This window comes from Orussus abietinus, unplaced genomic scaffold (assembly GCF_000612105.2).
Source record: "Orussus abietinus isolate OABI.00-Male unplaced genomic scaffold, Oabi_2.0 scaffold25, whole genome shotgun sequence".
Taxonomy (NCBI): domain Eukaryota; kingdom Metazoa; phylum Arthropoda; class Insecta; order Hymenoptera; family Orussidae; genus Orussus; species Orussus abietinus.
Genome location: NW_019394504.1, coordinates 782,640 through 804,424, shown reverse-complemented (window position 1 = coordinate 804,424; position 21,785 = coordinate 782,640). Strand labels below are relative to the sequence as shown.

At 52.6% G+C, this 21,785-nt stretch overlaps 1 protein-coding gene across 1 annotated transcript in view; it reads right to left on the bottom strand.

The window, feature by feature from the left end:
• Window positions 1-3,362: 3,362 nt before the first annotated feature.
• The window catches only part of LOC105697507, a 198,259-nt gene continuing 179,836 nt past the window's right edge, over window positions 3,363-21,785 (bottom strand). The window contains exons 6-7 of the mRNA XM_012420866.1: window positions 3,709-3,788; window positions 3,363-3,445 (exon numbers count right to left, since the gene is read on the bottom strand). Of these exons, the coding sequence (XP_012276289.1) occupies window positions 3,363-3,445; window positions 3,709-3,788 (163 nt within the window). The remainder of the gene's footprint in view (window positions 3,446-3,708; window positions 3,789-21,785) is intronic.

The following is a 21,785-nucleotide window of genomic DNA, read 5'->3' as shown; positions in this document are numbered from 1 at the left end:
AACTCCTCGTAAATAGAAGCTCGGTAGGGAGTAGGGGGTTCCCCGTGCAGAATCGCTCCGACATTTTCTGGAGCAGAAGTCATTATAAAAAGTACTACGAAGAACGTTGCCGTCGTTTCCGATTTCCTCGTTTATGGTGAAATTATGCGTTTTATGGGCGCGATGGTGGTCCTAGAAAAATTAAATCCGTTCCAGCATGGGGCAGGATTAATTGTAAAAAATACTGAGGAAATTTCCAGGCTTGGCGGGGGGAGTTCTATCGTCTTCCGGGGTTATTTAGGAACTCGGAAGAGCAGCCGTCGTTTTTGATTTCCTGGTTTATGGTGAAATTGTGCATTTTATGGGCACGATCGGCGAGGATATTCGATTCCCGGGGCATCAGCCAGGTCGCTGCGAAAGTAATGGGGTCCGACGAGGGGCCGGATGACGTCCAAGGCCGGATTTTCGGGGCCCCATGGTGGGGTCTCCATTCGATGTGGACGCCCCAAGGGGACCGAGAGGGACGCACGCATTCGGGATGGCGGAGATTGGAGAGAGATGCCGAGAGACGAGAGGGGGCTCCAGGAACGAGAACTGAGAACTGGTTGTACTTGGTTTTCACGAGAGGAGAGTCGATCGTACCTACTGATACCCGGTACCAGAATACGTGCCGATAAGTGGACAGAGTACGGCCTGTTCGACGGAAGACGCGACGCATAATTATTCCCATCTTCCTCTCCCAGTAAGACTCGAATCCTCGTATGGAAGTTTACTCTCCCGGCTCGTTAAACATCGGGACATTTTTTATTCTAACCCCGACGACCTTAAACTCGTCGAAAAGCTCCGAAATTCGTACCGACCTTAATCGTCCCGTGTAAAAATTCAGGAATTAAACGAGGAGAGTTATTTCTCCTTCCCAGGTGAAATTAATGAATATTAAATAGGTACATTTATGGTATTAAATATTTATCGGGGGGTTGATGACGAAGGATCTCCCAGGACTCGTGGCGGCGCCGATTACGGATCTTTTCTCTGAGCTCGCGTTTACCTGTAAATACTCTTGGCCGATATTTTTATTAACAAAGTGAGAAGCTTTGGGCTCTTTTTCTCTTTCCCTCTCTTTCGCGTAAGTCCTTATAACAATTCCCAGGAGCTTAATGCCGACGGACTGCCGAGGACTCGAGGAGGCGCCTCCGGTTGCGGGGCACGTACTCCCCTAATGGCACCTCGAGGAGTACGCAGTTTTAAAGGAAAACTGATGCAATAAATGAAACGCGAGCACGGCCCAGAGGCCATCCCGTGGTAAAAACGTTTGATACGTGAATCGCTCCCCAAGGGAAGCCTCCGAGTCTCCCTCTTCCCTCGGGCTAACGAAGAACCCCCGGGACCTCCTTCCGGTCGGAGTTGTAAACGTCGGTAATCCGACACGACGACATCCCTCATTTACTTTGGTGACCCCCCTCAGGAAATCCTAGAAAATTCCCTTTCCGGAGCAACGACCGAGTTTTCACATTTTCACCCATTTTCATGTCATCCTGGAATATGATTTTTATTCCCCGCCCTTCTCATAATTTTCAAATATCCATCAAGGAATATATTTCTATTTCGCGCAAATCTCGCGCCCTCGAGGAATTTAGAAATCATCAAGAAATAAGAAATCGGATTTTTAACAGGGTCAAAAGAGGGCGAAATTACGCACGCAGATGTATAATATTTCTTGTAAATTACCTCTTGTAATTAAATTTCAATGTGACATTGTTTTTAAAATCGTTTGCTCGGAGAATCGAATTTTGAGCATGACGCAGGGAGAGCTCTCTTCAGGGTTCCGACGGACGCCGAGCGGCGCGTCGCGACGCCCCGAATTCGGGCAGGAAATAATGACAGAGGATATATTGAGGAAAAGCTTGTTACCGTTAATAATGGATATCGATAAGCCGGAAAAGTCGTTCTTACCCTAGGTATCGGTGGAGATATCGGGTCGTGGCCTTGGATTCGCCTAAATCTTCCGAAATCGATGGTTCCAGGGAGCGTTCGATTCTCGATAGGTGTCTATCGATCCCTGGGGATCGCAAACTCGGGAAATCTTGGCGGGGGTGATCGAAGGGGTCGGTTTCGGAACGGAAGCGGGCGGGATCGGGCGAAAGGGGGTGGAAAGGCCGGTGGGTATTTGCTTGGGCCAAACGATCCAAATAGAGAACAAACAGCGAGGGTACACGCTGCGACGAGGGATGAAGGGGGCCGAAAGGGGAGGAAATGGCGAGCGTTACGGAGAAATGGCGCGGAAACCGGGGATAGCGAGACGGGCAATGGGCGCCTCCTTCCCAGACCGACACCGAAAACCCGAACCCGAGCAGGACTCGAGGCAGAGCCCGTGGGAGGACCGGGACTCGCCCTGTCGGGACTGCGACAAAGGAGGAAGCGAACTAGAATAGTTTACGGAGGCGCTATTTGCGAGGTCGCCGGTGGACGCCCACCGACGCCCGGCGTCCATCTTGTCTTCTGCCGACGCCGCCGAGGGAGCGACGGAGACCGATCGAGCTCTTTCCTCCTTTTTTACCGGTTTTCACCGACCTCGCGAAAATGTCCCCTCGACGGCGACGCGTCGCCACGGTCCGACGACCCTCGGAATTTCTATCGGCCGGCCGGTAAAGACCTTCTGCTCTTAATGGACCGAAAGTAACGAGAAGAGGTATTCCTTCTTCTACGGCGACGACCTTGGCTGGGACGACGTCTCTTCCTGTCGGCGATGAACCGAGGAAAATCATTTTCCACCCGGATTTCGAGGTAGGGTGGAAATCCCACCGACAGTCTGGACCGGATATTCTGGATTCATTTTATTCTTTGAGGGATTTTTTTGTAATAAATCTGGGCATTGTTTAAGTGCAGAGGATCTTTGGGATTTAGAGGGTGGTTAAGGTGTAGCCGGGGTTTCCTTTATTTTTCGATTTTCCTCTTTGACATCGACGACCTCGCCGAAGTGCTCGCTCCACGGCGACGCGTCGGGCCGGGACCGACGACCCTTGGGAATTTCTATCGAGCAGCCAGTAAAGACCTCCTGCTCTTAATGGACCGAAAGTAACGAGAAGAGGTATTCCCTCTTCTTCGGCGACGAGGCGAAGACCTTGCCTCGAGGTTGGATGGCGCAAAGACGCAAATTTTCGCCGGAAAGAATTTCAAATCGCTTTGATATTCCCCTATTCGTGAGATTCGCGCTTGGCCACCGGTCGACGTGCTAATTCTACTCATTACGTCTCCCGGGCCAAAGAGTCGGACACGAGAGATAACCTTGTTTAATTACTTTTCTCTGATAGCGCGAGTCTTTCGAAGGAGCGAGCAAGGCATTTTAGAAATTTCCTCATTTAATGTAATTAATAAAAAATTGGTCATTCCTCATATTCCTTGGCTTTTTTTAGGCCGGTCCCTGAAATTTCGTCTAAACTCGTCGTCCTTGATCTTGGCCTGCTAGCTGGACGAGGGACTACGTGCCAAAATCTTTAAATACGTATCCCACGGCCACGAAGATCGAAGATGAAGAGGCGGCATCTCATCCGAGGCCTTTGGGCCGTACGGCCGATCATCGGAAGAAGCGGTAAGAGTGCCGACATCTATCGGACCTTTCGGCAACCGAGGACCTCTCTTAATCTCTCGTCCGATGATACGAAGCCACATTTAGCCCGATTAAAAATCCCACATTCGTCATACGCGTTAAGAAAAATGACAACTCCTCACCTTTTCCAGCCGCACCCTGAAGAGACTCCTCTCTGGCAAGCTGTCGTTTCTTTCCCGAAAAACTGGATCCCAAGGAAGGCCTGAAAAGAAAGTTTCCCATGAATTCAAAAACAAGCACTTGTACGTTCACATCTCCCGCAATGTACTCACTCTCCGTTATACCACATTATTTAACGTAATACCCGATTGACTGTAACCACCACTTTGCGTGTTCCAGGACGCCAAATAACACGCCGGACAGCAAGTGACATTTCGCTGTCACTTTTTTTTTTCTCCCCCATACAGTGTGCGCAAAATCCACAATTTCATGTCCCATCAGAGCCGAGCCGAAAATTGTAATTTTACGTAATGGGCGTGGATCATGATCGCAAAGTGCACAGGTCTCACTTCGTCTTCGGTCATTAGCATCTCGAAGGGGGCACTTCTCCGGTGATGTCTCGAAGAAATTGAGCCGTACCTGGATAATCGGCACGATTATGGGGGAGAAGGCCCGTCAAAATGGCGGGTCTTACCAGTGAAAATTAATCGTTGTCGAGGTGCGTAAAAGTGTCTTCCGGCGCGCGAACGCATCCGGTCGTGCGTTGTTTAACGCGTCGCTTCGGAGCTGCGACACGAATTACGGCGTAATCGGTGCGGAAAGAAAGTGCCGGTGAGACAGGGCTTAGTGGCTTATTAGTCCGAATTTACGAGGTGAGCTTTAGCTGCGTTCAAGGGTGATGACTTAAAATTATCAAGATGGCGGAAACGGCCGAGAGCCCCGGTCAGTAGAGAGACTGCCTCTTATGGCAGATGATCGTAACGAGGCGCCACGAATGGCGATAGATTGAATTAAGATTGCCCGGCAGAATAAGCCAATTATTAATTAATTGCGCGCTGCGGTAGCATTATGAACTTTAATATCCGATTACGTCTCGGCGGCGCGCATATACGTGCATACGTGCATAGGCGATGTGCACATGTCGGGCATATACATATCGGGAACGACTGAGCTTCATGAAACGCGACCGCTTTATAAATAGACCCGTGTCCTTTATTTCTCGCCCCTCTCCGCCCCGTAAAACGCATCCTGCGCACCCTAAATAACCTCTCTTTCTTTTTCCGAGTTACGTCAAACGCGAAAGTTGGTCCAGTCGATGCGCCCACGGGGATTTAGGGAGGAAACCTCCCGAAGAAGTTCAAAAGAAGGAGACGTGTCTTTGGGTAATGTCGGGGAACGATATATACCGAAATCTATTTTTTTTCAATTATTTTCCAGGTTCGTTTCCGACGCTTTTTGCAGCGGGATGAAAAGGTAAGCGATTATCGTAATTAATTTCGATTATGGTGAGGGGTGGAAAGGGGGTAAAAATGTTAAAATGACGGTGGGTGGAGAGAAGAGAGAGGGTGGAATTTTTTATAGCTTCTGAGGGGGAGGAAGCGTCCCCAAGAAATACAAAAGGGGGAGAAAAGTCGTTGGGTAATGTCGGAGAACGACTTATAGTTAAATCTATTTCTTTTTCATTATTTTCGAGGTTCGTTTCCGACGCTTTTTTCAGAGGGATGAAAGGGCGCGCGATTATTGTAATTAATTTCGGTCGGAGGGAGAGAGGGGTAAAAATGTTAAAATGACCGTAGGTGGAGAAAAAATAGGGGGTGGAATAGTTTATAGCTTCTGTGCGGCAGTTCTCCGGAGAAACACTGTTCGTGCATTACTGCGACCGGCTCGGGCAGCTCGTGGCACGATTATTCGTGTTTCTTGCACTTCGCACGGCCGTGCTACGTGTTACCGTCCCCGTGTAAATGTGGCTTCTACCACCCCCGAAAGCCGCGTATAATTTCTGAGGCTGTAATTATTCGTTAGCGAGGGACAAGAGGCGCCTAGCTGCCGGGGCCCTGCATCGCGTACTAAAGCCACGCCGCCATTAGCAACCCCGACGGGTCCACATCGAGTCTCGTTACTTCCGGTTGTGCGGTTGTTCGTTCCGAGTTTCTCTTATTTTGAACCCGGAAACTGTGGACTTTCGAGGGAATAATCCAGAAAGTCGTGGGGAATTTATATCCAGGGAATAAATGTTTCCATCGGCGCTGGATGTAGGAGAGGGACGAAGAAAAATCGCCTCTTTGGGGGTAAATAAATAATTTCAGAGCGCGGAAGAGAATCGTACGAACGTGCCGAGATGGCATCCGGGACTCGGAAAGCTGCACACTCGAGGAATTCTTCCTGGTTCCCGGCAAAAAGGGAACTTCTCGGCAAAAGGGTCCCGCGGAGTCGAGGAACGTGGCGGATAAGAAGGACCGCCTCGGACCCTCTCGTAAATCACCGTTCGACTTCTCGAAACCCTTGCAAGGTCGGTCAGGGTAAAAACTACCCGGGGAAAAAAGTCCAAGGAGGAAAGGGTCAGCATTGTTCCCGGATGTCCAAGGTTAAAGAGTCCGACAAAGGGCTGGTGCCCACATAACGGTGCGTCCTGGCCGCATTGTCGCACGGTCCTCCCTGGCCGCTCGGTTTTTACAGCTCCGACTCAAAAATACAGAGCCTTTTACGGCATTTCGAACGGGTGTCGTTGACTTTTACGATGACCCTTTTATGGCGGGTTCAACTCGTAAAAAAAGGAGAAACCCCTCGGACCAAGGTCGGGCCGTGCCTCTGCGGATTTCAGGTCGCCTTATACCGGGCAAAAATGTCCCCGGACAAGGTGGCCGTAAAAATGTTCCGCTTTGGGGGTGGTCAGGTGTCGTCGGCCTGTTCTCGGGTCCGACAGGGTTGCCTGACCTTCCTCAACGTGGAAAAAAGTAAATGGCACGTTTCCACAATTTGCCCAAATTTTTCGTGAATTTCTCGTGACGATGGATGGGTAAAAATATTCCCATACAAGATGCCCGTAAAAATCCACTTCAGAGTGATTGTCATCGATCTGTTCTCAGAATCGACAGGATTGCCTCCACATCCTGACCTTCCCTAACATCAAAAAAACGTCGATGGCACGGTTCAACGGTTTCTTATAATGTTTATTTTATTTCGGAGGTGACGACGGAAGCAGGGGTGATTTTCTTAGCGTTCCATCCCAAAGTGTCGAATGTCCCCCCTGGAAACCGCAGATGACAGCCAGGCTGGAAACGGGAGATCGTGCCACCACGCCTAATCGGAGCCATTTGGTCTCTTGTATCATGACCTAGGATAAGGTACGATCGCCCGCGCAGGACCTTTTTGGGACGTCGTAATTCCCGCGCCCCTGCTCGCTTTACGAGCTGTTCTCGCTCCCAAAATGGGCTCGTAAAAATCGGTGTTGTGACGGTTCTCCCTGAAAACTCGTAAATAAACGATGCCTGCGGAGTAGGGATTCTTTTTTCCCACAACCTGCGCCGGTAATATCCGCGGATACCTCCGATTCCAGGATGGCCGAGAGGACCCTCGCCTCCTCCCTATCTCACACGTGACTCACGTGCTCGGATCGGCCGCAGCGGCGCAGGGAAGCCGGTCGGAATGTCGACTCCCCACTCGATGCATAAACCACACACCTTAATGCACAACCCGAGAATATTCCCCGGGATACTGCGTGCAAAGATCCGAGATACATCGGAACAAAAGGTCCGAAAGAGCAAGCCCCTTCAAACTGAGCTGGGAGGGTGATTTTCCGAAATTCCTCCCTCTCCGAATTTGTTAAGCGATAACGAAATCCACCTCCACCTTCTCCACAGAATTCCGCGTCGGGAGTCCATTTCCCTCTCGCTTTACGTACATATATATATTTTTTCTCATCCTTTTTCCTTTATCCACGCCAAACGAGGTGCATAGATTCGAGGGGCGTCGAGTGTGGGGAAAAGCGCGGCGTCGCGACGGCCAGGCTCTCCGGGGAAAAGCTCAGGTGTCGGTTTTTCAAAATGGCACCCGTTACACGTACACGCGACGAACCTATACCGAGGAGCTGGGTGGCGGAACCATCTTCGAGATCTATAGGCAATCTTGCAAATGAGAATCGTGAGTAACGGCGGACGTTAGGTGCCCCTCGCCCCCCGGCCCCGTGGCGCCCTACCGCCGCCATTCACCACCATCCCCGCAAAAGCGTATAGGCACATATATAGCGACCGATACCTATGTACTCGCCCCGGCCCCCTCGCCGTCCTCCACGCCTATCCTTGCAGCGAGCTGCCACAGCTTCCTCCGCTGCGCTGCAGCTGCAGCTCAGCCCGCTGCACCCCAGCCCCTGGCGCTCTCCTCTTGGCATTCTTCGCTGCCAACTGTCCATTATTATGACGTTAAGAAATGGCTCGGCATGTCTACGACGCGGACGAGATGTTGCACTGGACGCGGCGTTAAGATTTCGACATCTTCCGTGACAAAATTCGGCCAAGAGGGCGCTGAAATTCCTCCTAGAAAAATCCCCTCCGTTCCCATCCCCGTTTTCGACATCTTTGAAGATAGGAGAGCCCCTGCCCTGCCAACTACCCACTGTTAATTAAATCAACGGAGTAAATATATTTATGAAAATTCAAAGCAATGGGGTTAACATCCCCATTTTCGGCACCTCTGGATATAAGGGAAGAACTGCATTGTTTACCACCCACGTACCTTAGCAACCGCCGTGATTTTGCCGTTTAAAGAGGTGAGAAGACCCCAACTGGTCGGTATGTATTTTTGAAACTTTTATTACCCTCAAAGGCAGGGCCAAAGATCCGAGGGTGGATGTTTGGAGTGTGGTTTTTGGCTGCCGCCGAGTCGCCGCGGAACCTCCGCCACCCCCCGCAACCCCGTCCGTGGCACGAGCTGGCAGAGCCGCGGGGGTTGCAGGTGCGGCTGCATTGCCCATTGGTTGCTGCAGCGATGGCCTATTCCACTCGAGAGTACGACCCATTTCGTGCGAAAGGGGCATTCGTTCTTTCCTTCCTTCCTTCCCCCGGTAAAGGAGCTCTCCCGCGGGACATGGGCGGGACGTCGACGGGACGTCCGCTCCCGCGGGACGGCCCGGAGCGCGTTTCCTCCGCAGCGGAGGTAGGACGGTATTGGATGGCTCCGACGTCAACCGGTCGATCCCGAATCGTTCCCTAACGATTTTCTCTTCCCACCTCTAAACTCCTCCACTCTACAAACAGGAATCCTGGACAATTTTCCCTTCTCCTCGTACACGCCGTTCCTAGTTCAAGAAATTCCATGCATACCTGTGTACAAGGATTCCTATCACCAGGGATTTTTTGTTGTCGACGTAACTCGGGAAAATGTCCCTTTCATCCCTCCCTAACCTCCTCTATCTATGCCTTACTGCTCGTCATTGTATCATTACCCTGTACCAGTGGGTTATTGTCATAGGTCTCGAAATTCCCCGCGGGTCCAGACCACCTACACCCCCTGCTTGCTTCCGAGTTTCATCCCTCCCTAACCTCCCTTATTTACGCCTTCTGTTTATTGGGAGGCATGTAGCTCGGCTCGTGTTAAAGTGCAAACCGCGAACGGGCCTCGGGCATGTAACGCGGGTAGGCCGCGTTACAACGCCGGCTCGTCCGGCCGCATACGGCCGCGTATGCGGCCAGCGGCCTCCGCACTGCATCCGACCGCGGACGGCCACATAGGGCCTCGCGGGCTGCAACCGGGGCATCCGGGGCATCCCGGTCGGTACCTACGGGAACGCGCACCTACGCGTCCCGCCGCAGTTTATGCGGAACATTATCCCGACATTACCTGCCACCCCCTGGCGGCCGCGGGCGGAAAAGCTACCCCCGCAGCGGGCCGCTTGTTCGCCGGCGCGGCGGCCGGCGATTAATCACCCCCGGCACGGCGGGCCGACACTCCGCTGGTTAATTAATCAGATATCCGCGAAATTAGCGGCGCCGCGCCTCGATCAAACCCACGCCGCGATCAAACCGCCGCGCCCTGTCGCGCGTCCAAATTACCCCCTGATTCATGGCGACACGACGGATTACTTTCCGCCGGACCCGACGAAACGCGCACCCCCCGAGAAGAATGGACAACTGGCAAAAGTAATTACACCGGGCACCGAGAAAACCACCCCGGGAGAAATAATACTCCAGTCAACCGGAGAAATATTTCTTAGAGCCAAAGAGATGTATCGTCGATTGAAAGAAATAAGTATTTCATTATTTTCCTTGGGATACCCTCGATAATCCAATTATTCCGAGTTCTTGTATGTCCGATGGAACTAGGGTAGGTATCCGAAATTTCTTTTATTAACTCCTTCGAGTCGAAATGAAATTTCGAAAGAAATCCCGAAGGACCTCCTCGATGTCGAGGGTGCTTCCCGAGGAGTGCTTCGGTATCGCCGGGAGATTGGACGCATTCGTTAAAAAGAGTAACACGGTTACGGGAGGGTTTGCATAGTTTTAGGTTAGGGCGGGGGTCGGGGGCGCGGCGNCCGTCCCGGGGGTGGGGGCGAGGCTGATGGGGTGGAAACTCTGCGGAGATAAAAAGGAACGAGGGTCGGTGCCGCGCCGGGTCCGGCCGGGACGAGGAGTTGATGAGGAGGGAAGAGGGGCCCGGGAGGGCCTCCTATCGACGTATCTCCTGGGGATGAGGAAGGCAAAAACCATGGCGGAAGTATGAAATATCGCCCGGGCCTCGTCCCGGTGTTTCGATAAATTCGATAAATAAGGAGGAGCCCGGAACCCCGAGAGAGCGCCTCGCTCCCCCGGGATCCCCTCCAGGGTGGCGTTATTTAGGGCGAGCCCGGGCCCGCTTTTAGCGACGAATCAACGGCCAGGAACGACCGCCAGGTCGCCCGGCGAGACCCGGCTCCTTATTTCCTCCGGCCTCCCTAAACAAACCCCGACGCGAAAGAAGACATTAATAACGGGCGCACAAATTTTTACCGCGACCTGCCACCTTTGCGGCGGGCCGCTTAAGTCATCCCGGGACCCCGTGTAAATTGCGGCCCCACAAATTATCTTAACGGCGTTTCCTCCTCCTTTCTTTTCCTTCTTTCGCCGCCGCAGAAACGGGGACGCCTCGCGGCGCGATTTGCGGCACCGGGAGTTTCGATTTATGCCTCCTGGAACACACTGAACGGGGTGGGACTCTTTGGGGTGGCTACCCGCGTGGGGCTTCAAACCGTGACATCGTTCCACTCATGGTGGAAACTACTACCACGTTCCGGATCTCGTGAAGGGATAAACAGTTGAGAAAACGTGGATATTAATGATAACCTTCTTCGTGGCGTACGTTTCACTCGTCCGCGCGCGGAGGCGCCTGACGGAGATCAAAGGAGCTGCCTCGTCCCAAGTTGCGAGGAGACTCGTGGAAGAGTTAGAACCGGCCTGAATTATCTCGAGGGGCGGAAGTTCTCGCGCGGATGTGCCTAATGCCGGGGTGGAATACCCACCAGGGGACGCGAGGCCCGAGGGGCGTCCAAGGGTTGGATGTAGCCGCGATGCGCGGAGATAATTAAGCCGCCTGATCTATGGTCGTTTCGCGAGTTCGCTCGTTATCTCCTCGGCTCCCCCCCGCGTGGTATTTAGTTGAGTTTCGGATATGGAGTCGGGCGGGCCATCCGAGCCGTCCAGGAAGGGAAGGGAATTGGTCTCGGCTCGCGGGCCAAGGGCCGGGACGGGTTCGCCGCTCCGTTTTCCGTCTCACCCCTGAGTCCTTCTCGGACATCTCTTTCCCGCCCACGCAGCGCCACGCAACGCGGAGGCTCCCTCTCTCTCTGCGGACCGCGACCTCCGCCACCCACGCCCCTCCCCGCCGGTCCTGGACTGCTTTATTGTCCGGAGCCGCTCCATCGAGGGTGCATCCCATTCCCGGCTTTAATTGAGACATAAATAAGGTTTGTTTGGCTATGCCGACCGACCGGCTATCCTGGCCGCGCTGGTATTGAGCCTTTGCCGATACAACTCGTTCCGCATAATGGCGACGTTAAATTTCAGCGGCGGAAAAAAGTTTTCCAGACCCCGTCGATACGCGCCGCCGCGAATCCTGGGGCCGAGGTCCTGGGGCCAGGACGTGGGACCTGGACGATCCCAGGTACCTTATGGTCCCCCACCTTATTATCGACTCCTGGGTTTTGCTCTTGTTATTCGACACCTTCCCCCAGGGTCCAGGAAAAAGTCCTTCGAGCGGTTCTGCCTCGAGCACTTTCGGATCCTTGAGATCCTTGCGTGGGAGCCAGGATAGGCATCTTGTCGCTCCGTTTGAACCAGGTTTCCAGGTTAGGTGACGCTCGGTAGCGGACTCCACGTCCCATTGTGCCTTGTCTCCTATTATTAAAAAAACAACCATGAATCTTCGAGTACCATACCCTCCAAGAGGTCCCAATTCGTCAGGAAACTCAGGATCCCATTGTGCATGGTCTTCTGGTATTAAAAATACGACCGTGAATCCTGGAAGCCCATCGCCTTGTTTAAAAGGTACCAATTCATTCTCTGATGTAAATGTTCGTCCCCTTATGGGTGTACTTCTTCTTCTGTATTTTTTATGCGTTGAGCTTCACTCCCACGTATTATGGGGTCCGGGAGTTATTCCTAGTTCGGCCATTTTTACATTTTCATCGATCCCCTCTTCATGGTGAGTTATCGACGGGATCGAGGTCCCTCTTCGACGTGGAGGCGGGGTCCGGGAAATATACTTCTGTTACGCAAGAGTCCCGGTTGCGTACCGCTCGTAATTCCAGGTCGGCAGGACATTCCCCGAGACTTACGACCTCTTCTTTGTACGCCATCGTGGAATATGGCTTAACGCGGCGCGAGTTGATCCCATGAGCCATGGAGTTATGCACCGTCCCATTCGGGCGTATATGTATGCACGGCTCGTGTTCTCTTTTTTTCAAACTCCCTCGACGAGCCGGAGGACATCGAGAAACCGACCCCCAAAACGGGGGTGCATTCAGTGGGCAGACGACACAAACCATACGTCAGCCCCCGTTTAATCTCGCCTCTCGTTTATGTGACTGCGAAGCGACCAAACAACCCCCGCACCCTCCGAGGATTAAACGGGCACCGCACCCTCCAGGACGCGACGCCATACTCGAAAACTGTGATAATACATTTCTTCCCAAATCCGGAATTTTTTTAATAACCCCATTCTTCAAAGAAAAATTAAAAATTTGTACCGATCGGGTCATTATAAGGCCAGTAACGTCGGAATTTTTCTGAGGATTTCAATCATCCCCCAAAATATTTTCTTTTCCAAAAATTCCCGTTTTTTCCACTAACCCTCGTATGAAAGTGATGCGCTTGTTCGTTATCAAATTTATGTTGATCAGGGAAGTCATGGCTGGGAATCTCGGGTAGTCTTAGGGGTGCAGAGGTACCCAGAGGGGGGTTTAAATTCGCGAAAATTCAATATAATCCAGCAGTCGGGAGGAACCTGGAGGAACCGGGAGGAACCGGGAGAAGCTGCGAGGAACCGCGGCCGTAAGTCCTGGGGGTGGGTTCGGATATGGCTAGAGGGCCGGAGGCACGCCGTGGCGGTAGCTCACCGGCGTTTCATTAGCGGAAGATGCTCCCCGCGGAGGTGGAGAACGTTAGCTCTCCTCTTGGTCGGCACGAGGGGATGACGGGGCGGGGGATGAACGAGATTAGAATCCCGTGCGTGGTCGGAGGCCCGCGTACGTTCGCGGCCGATAGCTCGTCTGCAACGACGGCTCCTGTCCCCTATTTCCCCGTCCCCATTTTGCATAAGAAAATCAGGACCAACCGCACCCACCCCAATAATAACCCCTAAAAATTTTCTGGATTTTTCCCCGACTCCTATACAAGCGTGGTATTTTATATTTATTTTTTACAGCAATTTCTACCGATGCGTCTCCTTGCAAAAGAGGTTACCACGGGGGAGGATCCTTTCTCTGAGGTCGTTTCCCGAATTTAGTCTCCTTCCGGGCCCGCCCTTATGGGGTTCTGGTTTTGGGGTTCGGTTTCGCCGTAACTGCGCCGTTACCAATATATCGGGGTTACCGTGCGGGAAGGTATGGCCGTCGAATAAATACGGAACTAGATCTTCGTTACTGTAAATAGAGGGAAAAGGCCGAATCCCTTCGACTAGCGCCACCGCGATAATGGCAAGGGGTTGCGCGAGCTCCAGTAAATTGCGGCTCCCTCTAAATCTAATTTAAGATACTTGTATTCGCCCGACATTAAGTGTGATTAGGGAGGAACGCGAAATAACCTGTATATCCTGGAGGATACTCCGGGAATGCCCTTCCGGCGCTGCTGAGGGAACTTTCTTCATTTCCGATTTACTCCTAACGAGGGGGAGGAACACGACGTACCCGATAAGACATCACCTCCTCGACGAAGTCTGCGCGCCAGGAACATTTGACCTGGCTAAATCAGGACCTCCGAACCGACATAGAAAAAAAAAAAAAAAACACGTCCCGGAATAAATTATCCAGCCCGACATTGCGCTCCACTCACTCGGTGCTCTCATTAGGGAGCTCGTAAAAATAATCCGCCATGCATTCCGCTCATTAGGGGGATCGGTCTTTCTGGGGTACGCAGATTCAGGGCGTGCAGTCAACCTGGATGAGCAACTGCGTAAAGTGGGTAAAAATGAATTGCGGGAAATTCCCAATACCCGGAACCTGAGCGTCACGTGCGTGCGGCTCCGTTAGGGCTGAGTTCAGGAATCGTACGATAAAAAAATTTAATTTTTAAATAATGAACAATTATTTTATTTTATTTTTATGTTCATTCGGGTTCCAAGGTGCCTTCACTAGGGCGTAGGACGTAACCCGAGCCGAGATTCGACGCTGAGGATTTAAATATGCAGTGCCGGCCACTGCGGGTTGCATATCCGAGTCGGTCTGAACGGGAGAGCAAGAAAGGGAGGAAAAGCGAAGAAAAGGAAAGAAAGTAAGATGGAGGCGGACGTATGTCGGGCACGTAGCCGCGGGGATTGCCTCGATGTGCCATAGAGGCAATCATGCCGGCAATGCGGAGGCCGGTCTTACCGTCTTACCGCCTTACCGCCTTGCACGTACCTACCCCCTTTTACCCCATAGATATCCTGTACTGCCTTCCTGCTTTCTATACCGAGACACCCCTGTACCTACCTCCGAAAGGGGTTTGTAAAACGTACAAACGTTCGACGCGGACGGCTTCCTAAAATCGTCTTCAGGCCACTTTAGGACGTTTTTAACGCTCATCCGATTCCCCGCGGAAATGATCCCAAGAAATAATAAAACGCTCACAAGTCTGAGAAGGTGAAATTAAAATCATCAAATATCCCGCGCAATTCATATCCCTTGAAAATTATGTTCGGAGAAGGGAATTAAATTCTCTGAATGGAAGATTACATTGGAATGACGTAAAATTCTATCGCGTATTTTCCGAGGAAATTTATATGAGTGGGTGGGTCAATTCGGTTTATGGGGCCTCTGGGAATTCTAGGATCTTTCCCAGGACCTGGCCATGTTCGTCGAGCGGAGTGACTTGCCGTGGGTTTACGTAAGGTCCGGGATGATTCCAGATTGTCCAGTGCCCCCTCCCAGGACGGAGTTACGTATCTGATTTCTGCCCTGATAAATAATCTCGCGCTTACCGCGAGCACGAAGGGAAATATTCATAAATCGCATTCCATTACAGAGAGCGTGGGCCGCGCAGAGCGTGGAACTCCGAGGCGCATCAGCATTCAAAGTACTCCGGAGAAGGAGGGCGCGGCTCTTCGGGACAGAAGAGGAACAAAAACCCCCGAGAGGAGGATGTTGCATTAATATTTATACGGGAAAGGGGGCTGAGAGCTGGAAGGGAGGCCGGCAAGGGACCAAATGAAATGCAAATGCCTTAACGAGCCACTGAGGGACTACCGGAGTACCTCCCAGTCGAGCTCGCGAATCTACCTTCCGTCCAAGGACGAGCCTGCGAGGCTTTGCCGATTTTTCACCGAGGCCAGAAAAAGCCGACTCCCAAGAGACGCACCGCCCCATAATCTCCACGTCTTCGACCGGCGAAGAAAATTTCGTCCGGCAAGGAAACCTGCCTCGAGGAGAAGGCATCAAGCCCAGCAAACTTTCCATTACCCTGGGCCCATCCTCGCCATAATATCGGCAATCCGCCCGGCCCGATAAAATGGCGCAAAAATCGAGCGCGCCGTCTACTTAACTCCACCTGGTGTCATTTAAAATAATTTATAAAAAATTACTCGGCCTCATGCCGTTCAATTTGATTATAGAGTAAGTGACGAAGGTGCCGTCGAAAATGGCGGGGTACGTCGAAACGGCTTTTAAGGATCCCCGATAAACGGAGATGCAGTTGCCGGGGCACTTTGCCGTTAACCCGATCGGTGTTTACTCTAATTAAGACTTGTCTCCTTATCCCGCACCTGCCCTGTATAAAAAGTCGATCGATATTTATCCGATCTACAAATTACCCAATTTTGAAAGAGGTCAAGGGGCTTACAAGGCTCGCGATTATCGATATCAATATTCTTCGGTGACGGGTAGAATTGTCCCGATGCACTTAGGATGCATCTAGATTCGCGTCCGTTTCAGGTGGGATTTATTCGGGTCCGAGAGCTCGAGCGGAGCGCTCACTTTGACTAATCTGATACGACTCTATAACTGCGGAGTTTTCGTTGAAAGAGGGTATCCCCGGGTCTTTATTCCGGCAGTAAATCGCGGTTCCCCTAATTAAGCCCTGACCCGTTCGAGGGGGGACGCGATTCGGGGGTACAGGTGCGCATCCTGGGGCCGAATTTACGAGGAGGTCGCGACTCGCCATTTCGTCGCGGGCGAGCTTTGTTCCCGGGATCCGGGGGCAGGGAAAGAGCCGCGATAGGCAAACGTTCGTTATTTGCAATTCCCCTCCTGGGGAGAGGAGAGGTCCGGAAGGTTTAGCACGGCCATTATACAGATCACGTGGCGATTGGATTCCTCGTCGAGAGAGGCCCGGCCGTCCGGGTGGCTCCTCTCTTTCGCCGGCTGGATGGGAGGGTTACCCTCGCAAATCCAACTCCGACTCCACGGCTTTCATTATAAATCCGCCCACCCTCCTATGTACACACATATATACACGGAGATACGTATGTACGCGAAGTCCTCCCATGTACCGCGGCCCCTTCAACCCCTAACTTTCGCCCCTCTCCCCCGCCGATCCATTATATCACTCGGCTTCCTTCCCGCGCACCCTCAGGACCCGGCAAGGGCAAAGAAAACATTAAGAATGTGTTTTTCAATTTGGAACGTCGCCAGCTATGCGCCGAACTCCTCTCGCGTTGTCTGCCTCCGAGATGGCCAGACCCATCCGAAAACTCCCCGGAAGTCGGCGAAGTCGAGCTCGATGCTGACGCTCACCGAAAACTTCCTCCAACCACCCTGAGATAAGACGCCTGACTTAGAGTTTCGAGGTTATGTGCTCCCTTTCTCGCGCGTTTAATGGGAAAACAACGCGATCGGTCGTTACTCTCCGAGTAGCCACCCATCGGTCACCGGGAAGAGCCAAAACGCTCCCATAACCTCAAACCTGCGGAACCGATACGCTGGCCATCGAGAGCGGGCTCGTGTTTCTCAATTCCCTCTGGTTTTAAAATCGCGAAAAAGCCGGATAAACTCCCTCTAGATTATCGAACCCCATTACCGGTAAATTCCGGGACCGCGATTCTTTCCGCCTTCCGCGCCGCCATAATTCCTGGAATATGGCGGGCGGCAAAAAACTCGGCGAGGGGGTTGAACCGCCATTATCGGGGAATTCCGCAATTTCCCTAGGGGGTGCATAATTTCCTACGTTTCCTGGGGCAATTCTTAATTCCTGGAAACCCGGGACCCCTTAATTCGTTGAGTGGTCTGCGATCGGAGCCAGCCTGGGAATTCCCTTCCGCGGGAATTGTGTCCAGGAATTTTGCGGGTCGCTCTGCGCGATTGGACGACATTTTGCCTGACTCGGGACGCGGAAAAGGTATCGAACGGCCCGGCTTTACAAGTGAGCTTTCCAATTTGGTCCGATGCCAGTCGTTGGTCCATGCTGGAGCAAGAGGCTGCGACCATAACTCATCTTAATGTCTAGGGACGCGTGATTTAGACTTTATAAGGTGCCTCGCCGTCGTCGGAAGGCGCGGGATGGTTCCGAACCGTTCCCGCGCCGGTTCCGCACCAGCCCGAGGATGTTACGCCGGATGTGCGGAACGACGTCTTACCTACTGCTTCGGGCTCGTGTTATTTTTCCACCAGCCAGTACCTACCCAATTTCGAGTCCACCTCCACGCGGAACACGTGTTTCACCTCCACTAATCTCGAGGATTTCTCAGCGGAAGACCGAGGACGAGGTCCCAGATGCTGCCGCGCACCCGTGGACCCCACCGAGGCTTGTTTCCCCGGGACGTGAAGTCTCGCCATGTCGTCCCAGGCTCCATTTCGAGAAGTCCGATAGTGGGTTCTAAGAACTGCGAAACGAGCTCTGGAATCCATTCGCGAGCGGTTTTGAAGGAAGGCACCCTCTAGTAAAAATAAACGGGGGTGAGAACAACCGAACCCAACGTAACGTCCTAACTCATTTCAGAGATGAAAATCCCAGAACCAAATGTGCTCATCACCAAATCCGGTTAAGGGAACTTTGAAAATTCATCGCCACTTGTCTTAGCCTTCGAAAATATCGCGACATAAAAGTCCAGTTAAGGGACTTACAAAATTCCAGGTTGTTCGAGGGTCAACAAAAATGGGCACCGCTTCTCTAGGCGAGCCAGCAGGAGAGTCTATTGAATTCCGCCGGGGGAGAGATCTTGGAGACCAGGGCCGGCGAGTTGACCTCCACATTTTCCGAAAATGGGACCCCTGGGAGGGGCGGGTAAAAAAGGAAAGCCCTCTTCGGCGGAATCGGGAAATGGCGCCGGGGGTCCGCGTCTCGGCGCACCGGTGGAGCCGCGGGCGCGGAGATGTCGGTCAAATGGCCCCACTAAAACCAAATGGGTCATTTGATTCGGAGGCGATATCTCCCTTACGGGGGATCCGCACGTACCGGCCCCGGGGCGGCTCGGCATTGTGAAAATATGCAATGTCCGATATCAGGAGCGATCATCGGGAGGGGTTTCCGGGACGCAGGCTCGGTGGGGCAGCATCCCCCGGGTCGGCCTGGGGGGACTTCGCCCCCGATAATTGCCCCCGGCACCCTTTATCCCGGTCGGGAACGAACGCTCTTTGCCTATTGGGTTTGCCAATCCACCCCCATGGACCCCCTTGCGGTCCATCGTCCATCTTCCGAATCTGGAGTGGCATCGTCCGCGGGGGCGGGGGCGGGGATGCCGGCGCAAACGGCCGGGCTCCTAATTTGCAACTTCCTGCAGGTATTGTGCGACGGTTCGCCGAGCTTAGCCGCCCATAGGCTGCAGGGAGTCTCGTTTCCACAGGAGTAATGCGGTGTTTATCGGACCGCGTCCCCTCCCCGCCCCATGGCCGTTCCGCACCGAGCATGGCGCCTAGACCAAGGGTTACCGGTAATCTCCGATTGGGGCATCATGGCCCTCGTTTGTTACCCCGTTTCCATGCTATCTCCTGCACGGTACCGATTTCGAGGTCTCCATTTTCGACCGCGACCTCCTCCACCTGATCCCCGACTACATGATGGACTCTGCCCATCGTTCCACCGAATGCAGTTTCCTGCCGTTTCCTCCACACCAGTCGAGGACCTCGACCACTTTGCATTCTTATTATCATTCTTAAGCACCCTGGACTACCGAACCACTCCGCGAATATATTAATTTACATTTTAACATTGCATTAATTGGTGTGGTCGGCGCGATCGGTTATCTTCTTCGCCGCCCTTCCTGCGCGGCGTGCATTCGCTCCGCCAAAGTAATTCCGCTTTACTTAGAGTATTGAACGCACACCCGGGAGGAGGAATAACCCGGTGTTTATCAGACCGTATCCCTTTTCCGACCTGGGAACCATTCGGAGCGAGAGTGGAGCCCAGACCCAAGGGCTCCCGGTAATCCCCCGATTCGGGCCATCATGGCCGCCGTTTGTTAGCCCGTTTCCAGGCTATCTCCTCGAGCTCTAGATTTCGAGATTTGAATTTTGAACGGCCACCCGATCGATCTCTCTCGCCTCTGGGAACGTCGGCTGGACCTTTTTACGTATATAATGTCTCTCTCTATCTCTCTCCCTTTTTCTCTCGAAATTTAAATACCCGCCTCCACGTGCCGGTAGATTGGCTCGTTGCGGAACGCTAGGTATAAGTCGCCGGTTATGGACGGGTACGGCCTTTTCATACGACGGAACGGACAAAAGGCAGAAGCGACTCGGCAAGAGGCCCAGTAATTCCCTTACAATTAATTAACTTCGTTTCCTCCAATGGAGTCGGCGGTATAAATCGGCTCGTTAGGGTCCCCCTAAGTGCCGATCGGCGACGCTCGTTAAAATACCCCCGTCGGAACTTCTGAAATACTGCTACGGATCCCTGCCGCTTAACGATCTAATAAGAAGGCAAACCAGATTTCGCGGTTCGCCCGATTTCGCCCGGAAAGATGCGCCGGGACGCATTCTCCAGGCTCTCGTATTTCCTCCCGCCAGGCCCATAAAATTTAGTAAAGACTGGTAAACTACTTTTAGGATACACTATATGGCCCCGTGGCGCGAGGCGATCATTATTTCTGTATGTAAAGTGAGCTCCCGTGTCAAACGAGTCGAGAAACGATCTCGTGAAACCGTGGACGAGCGACTTTGTATGTGTCTGGGCTGATAGTGCCACCGTAATGGAGGCCGATACAAGTGTGGTCGCCCTTTTGGGAGGACTCTTTCCTTTCCTCGCTACTTGGACAACCGAGTTCCCCGTGTTTTTCTTCTTGCCCCTTTATAGATTATTAATTACTCTTTGGTTAATTTTTCTGGAAGTCCGGAAATGTCTTTAACATTGAGAAAACCTTAATCCGGGGGAAGTGGAGAACGTTCGAGGAGAATTTTCAAAGGGATGATCGAATTCTCGAGAGATCGACCGACATCTACTGCACAGAAATGATCTATGGCGCCTTGCACTTTTTATTCTTGATTAATTTAGATGATAATGCCACCGCAATGAAGACTGGCGCAAGTGTAACCAGCCCTTTGAAGCTGTTCTTTTTTTCTCTTCGAGATTTGGACGCACCGAGGCGAGTTCCCTGTGTTTCCTTTCTTCCCGCTCTGTGTGTTACTAATTATTATTTAGATAATTTATGAGGAAGCTTAAAAGGGTATTTAATTTTCGGAAAGTGGTTACCTGGTCGAGGGAGGACTCCTTTTATAAGGGTTTTCGAAGGGACGACCGAAACGTCGAGGGCGATGGGCCGACATATGCCGCGCGGCCGGAAAACATCCCTGACGCTTCGCGCTCTTAATTCCTTATTAATTCCGCATAACAGGGCGGAAGGGAAATTACGAGCCACCCAATACAACGAGCCATTATACCGGCAATTGCTTGTAAGTGGGCCGACTATTAACTCTCATTCTCAATTTAAGCGGCAGCCTCCTGGCATGTTTATAATGATTATTTGTGGCAAATGGCGCTCCACGGGTGGAGGGCGCGCTCGGGGGTGGGTTTGGAGGCTGGTTTGTTCAAAAATGAACAAGAGGAACCCGGTGTCGCCGTCGCATCGGTGTTCACTATGTTCACTGCCGTGACGCACGGGGGTGCGTGTGGTTACGCGTGTACACGCATACGTAATGGCGCCGCAAGCGGCATTTATTCATGTCGCGTCGTAAACCACCCCCGCGACGTGCACCGAAGAGACATGAAGTCGGGGAGGATAGGACTATTTTAAGGGATGAAAACGGCGCCACCCTTGATATCCACCCGCAAGGGGTCCTCAGAAAATTCCAAACTCCTCTCCGCCTGAAACACGTTTTAGGAACTCGAAAATAATTGCAAGAGGGGGTCATTTCGAACCGCATCGCGGGGTGCGTGGAGAAGGGGTGGGTCGCGACCCGAAACGCGCGTTTCATTGGTCGGCTTCGCTTTGGGGAGCGCTTCGCATGTTTTTTTCCCAGGAATTCGGAAAATCTGCCGGTTGGGGGTGCACGAGCATTTCACTCGGGGGTGGCGTTCGCACACGTTGGGCCGATGGATCCTGCGAATACTTCGGAGAGGGCTGGGAAAGGCGAAAATTCTCGTGATCTCCTGGCGTACAGCTCCCAGGGCGCCCTTTCGGTTCGAGCTGGGTCTGGTCCGGAACGCGTAACACGCATTTTTATCAAACG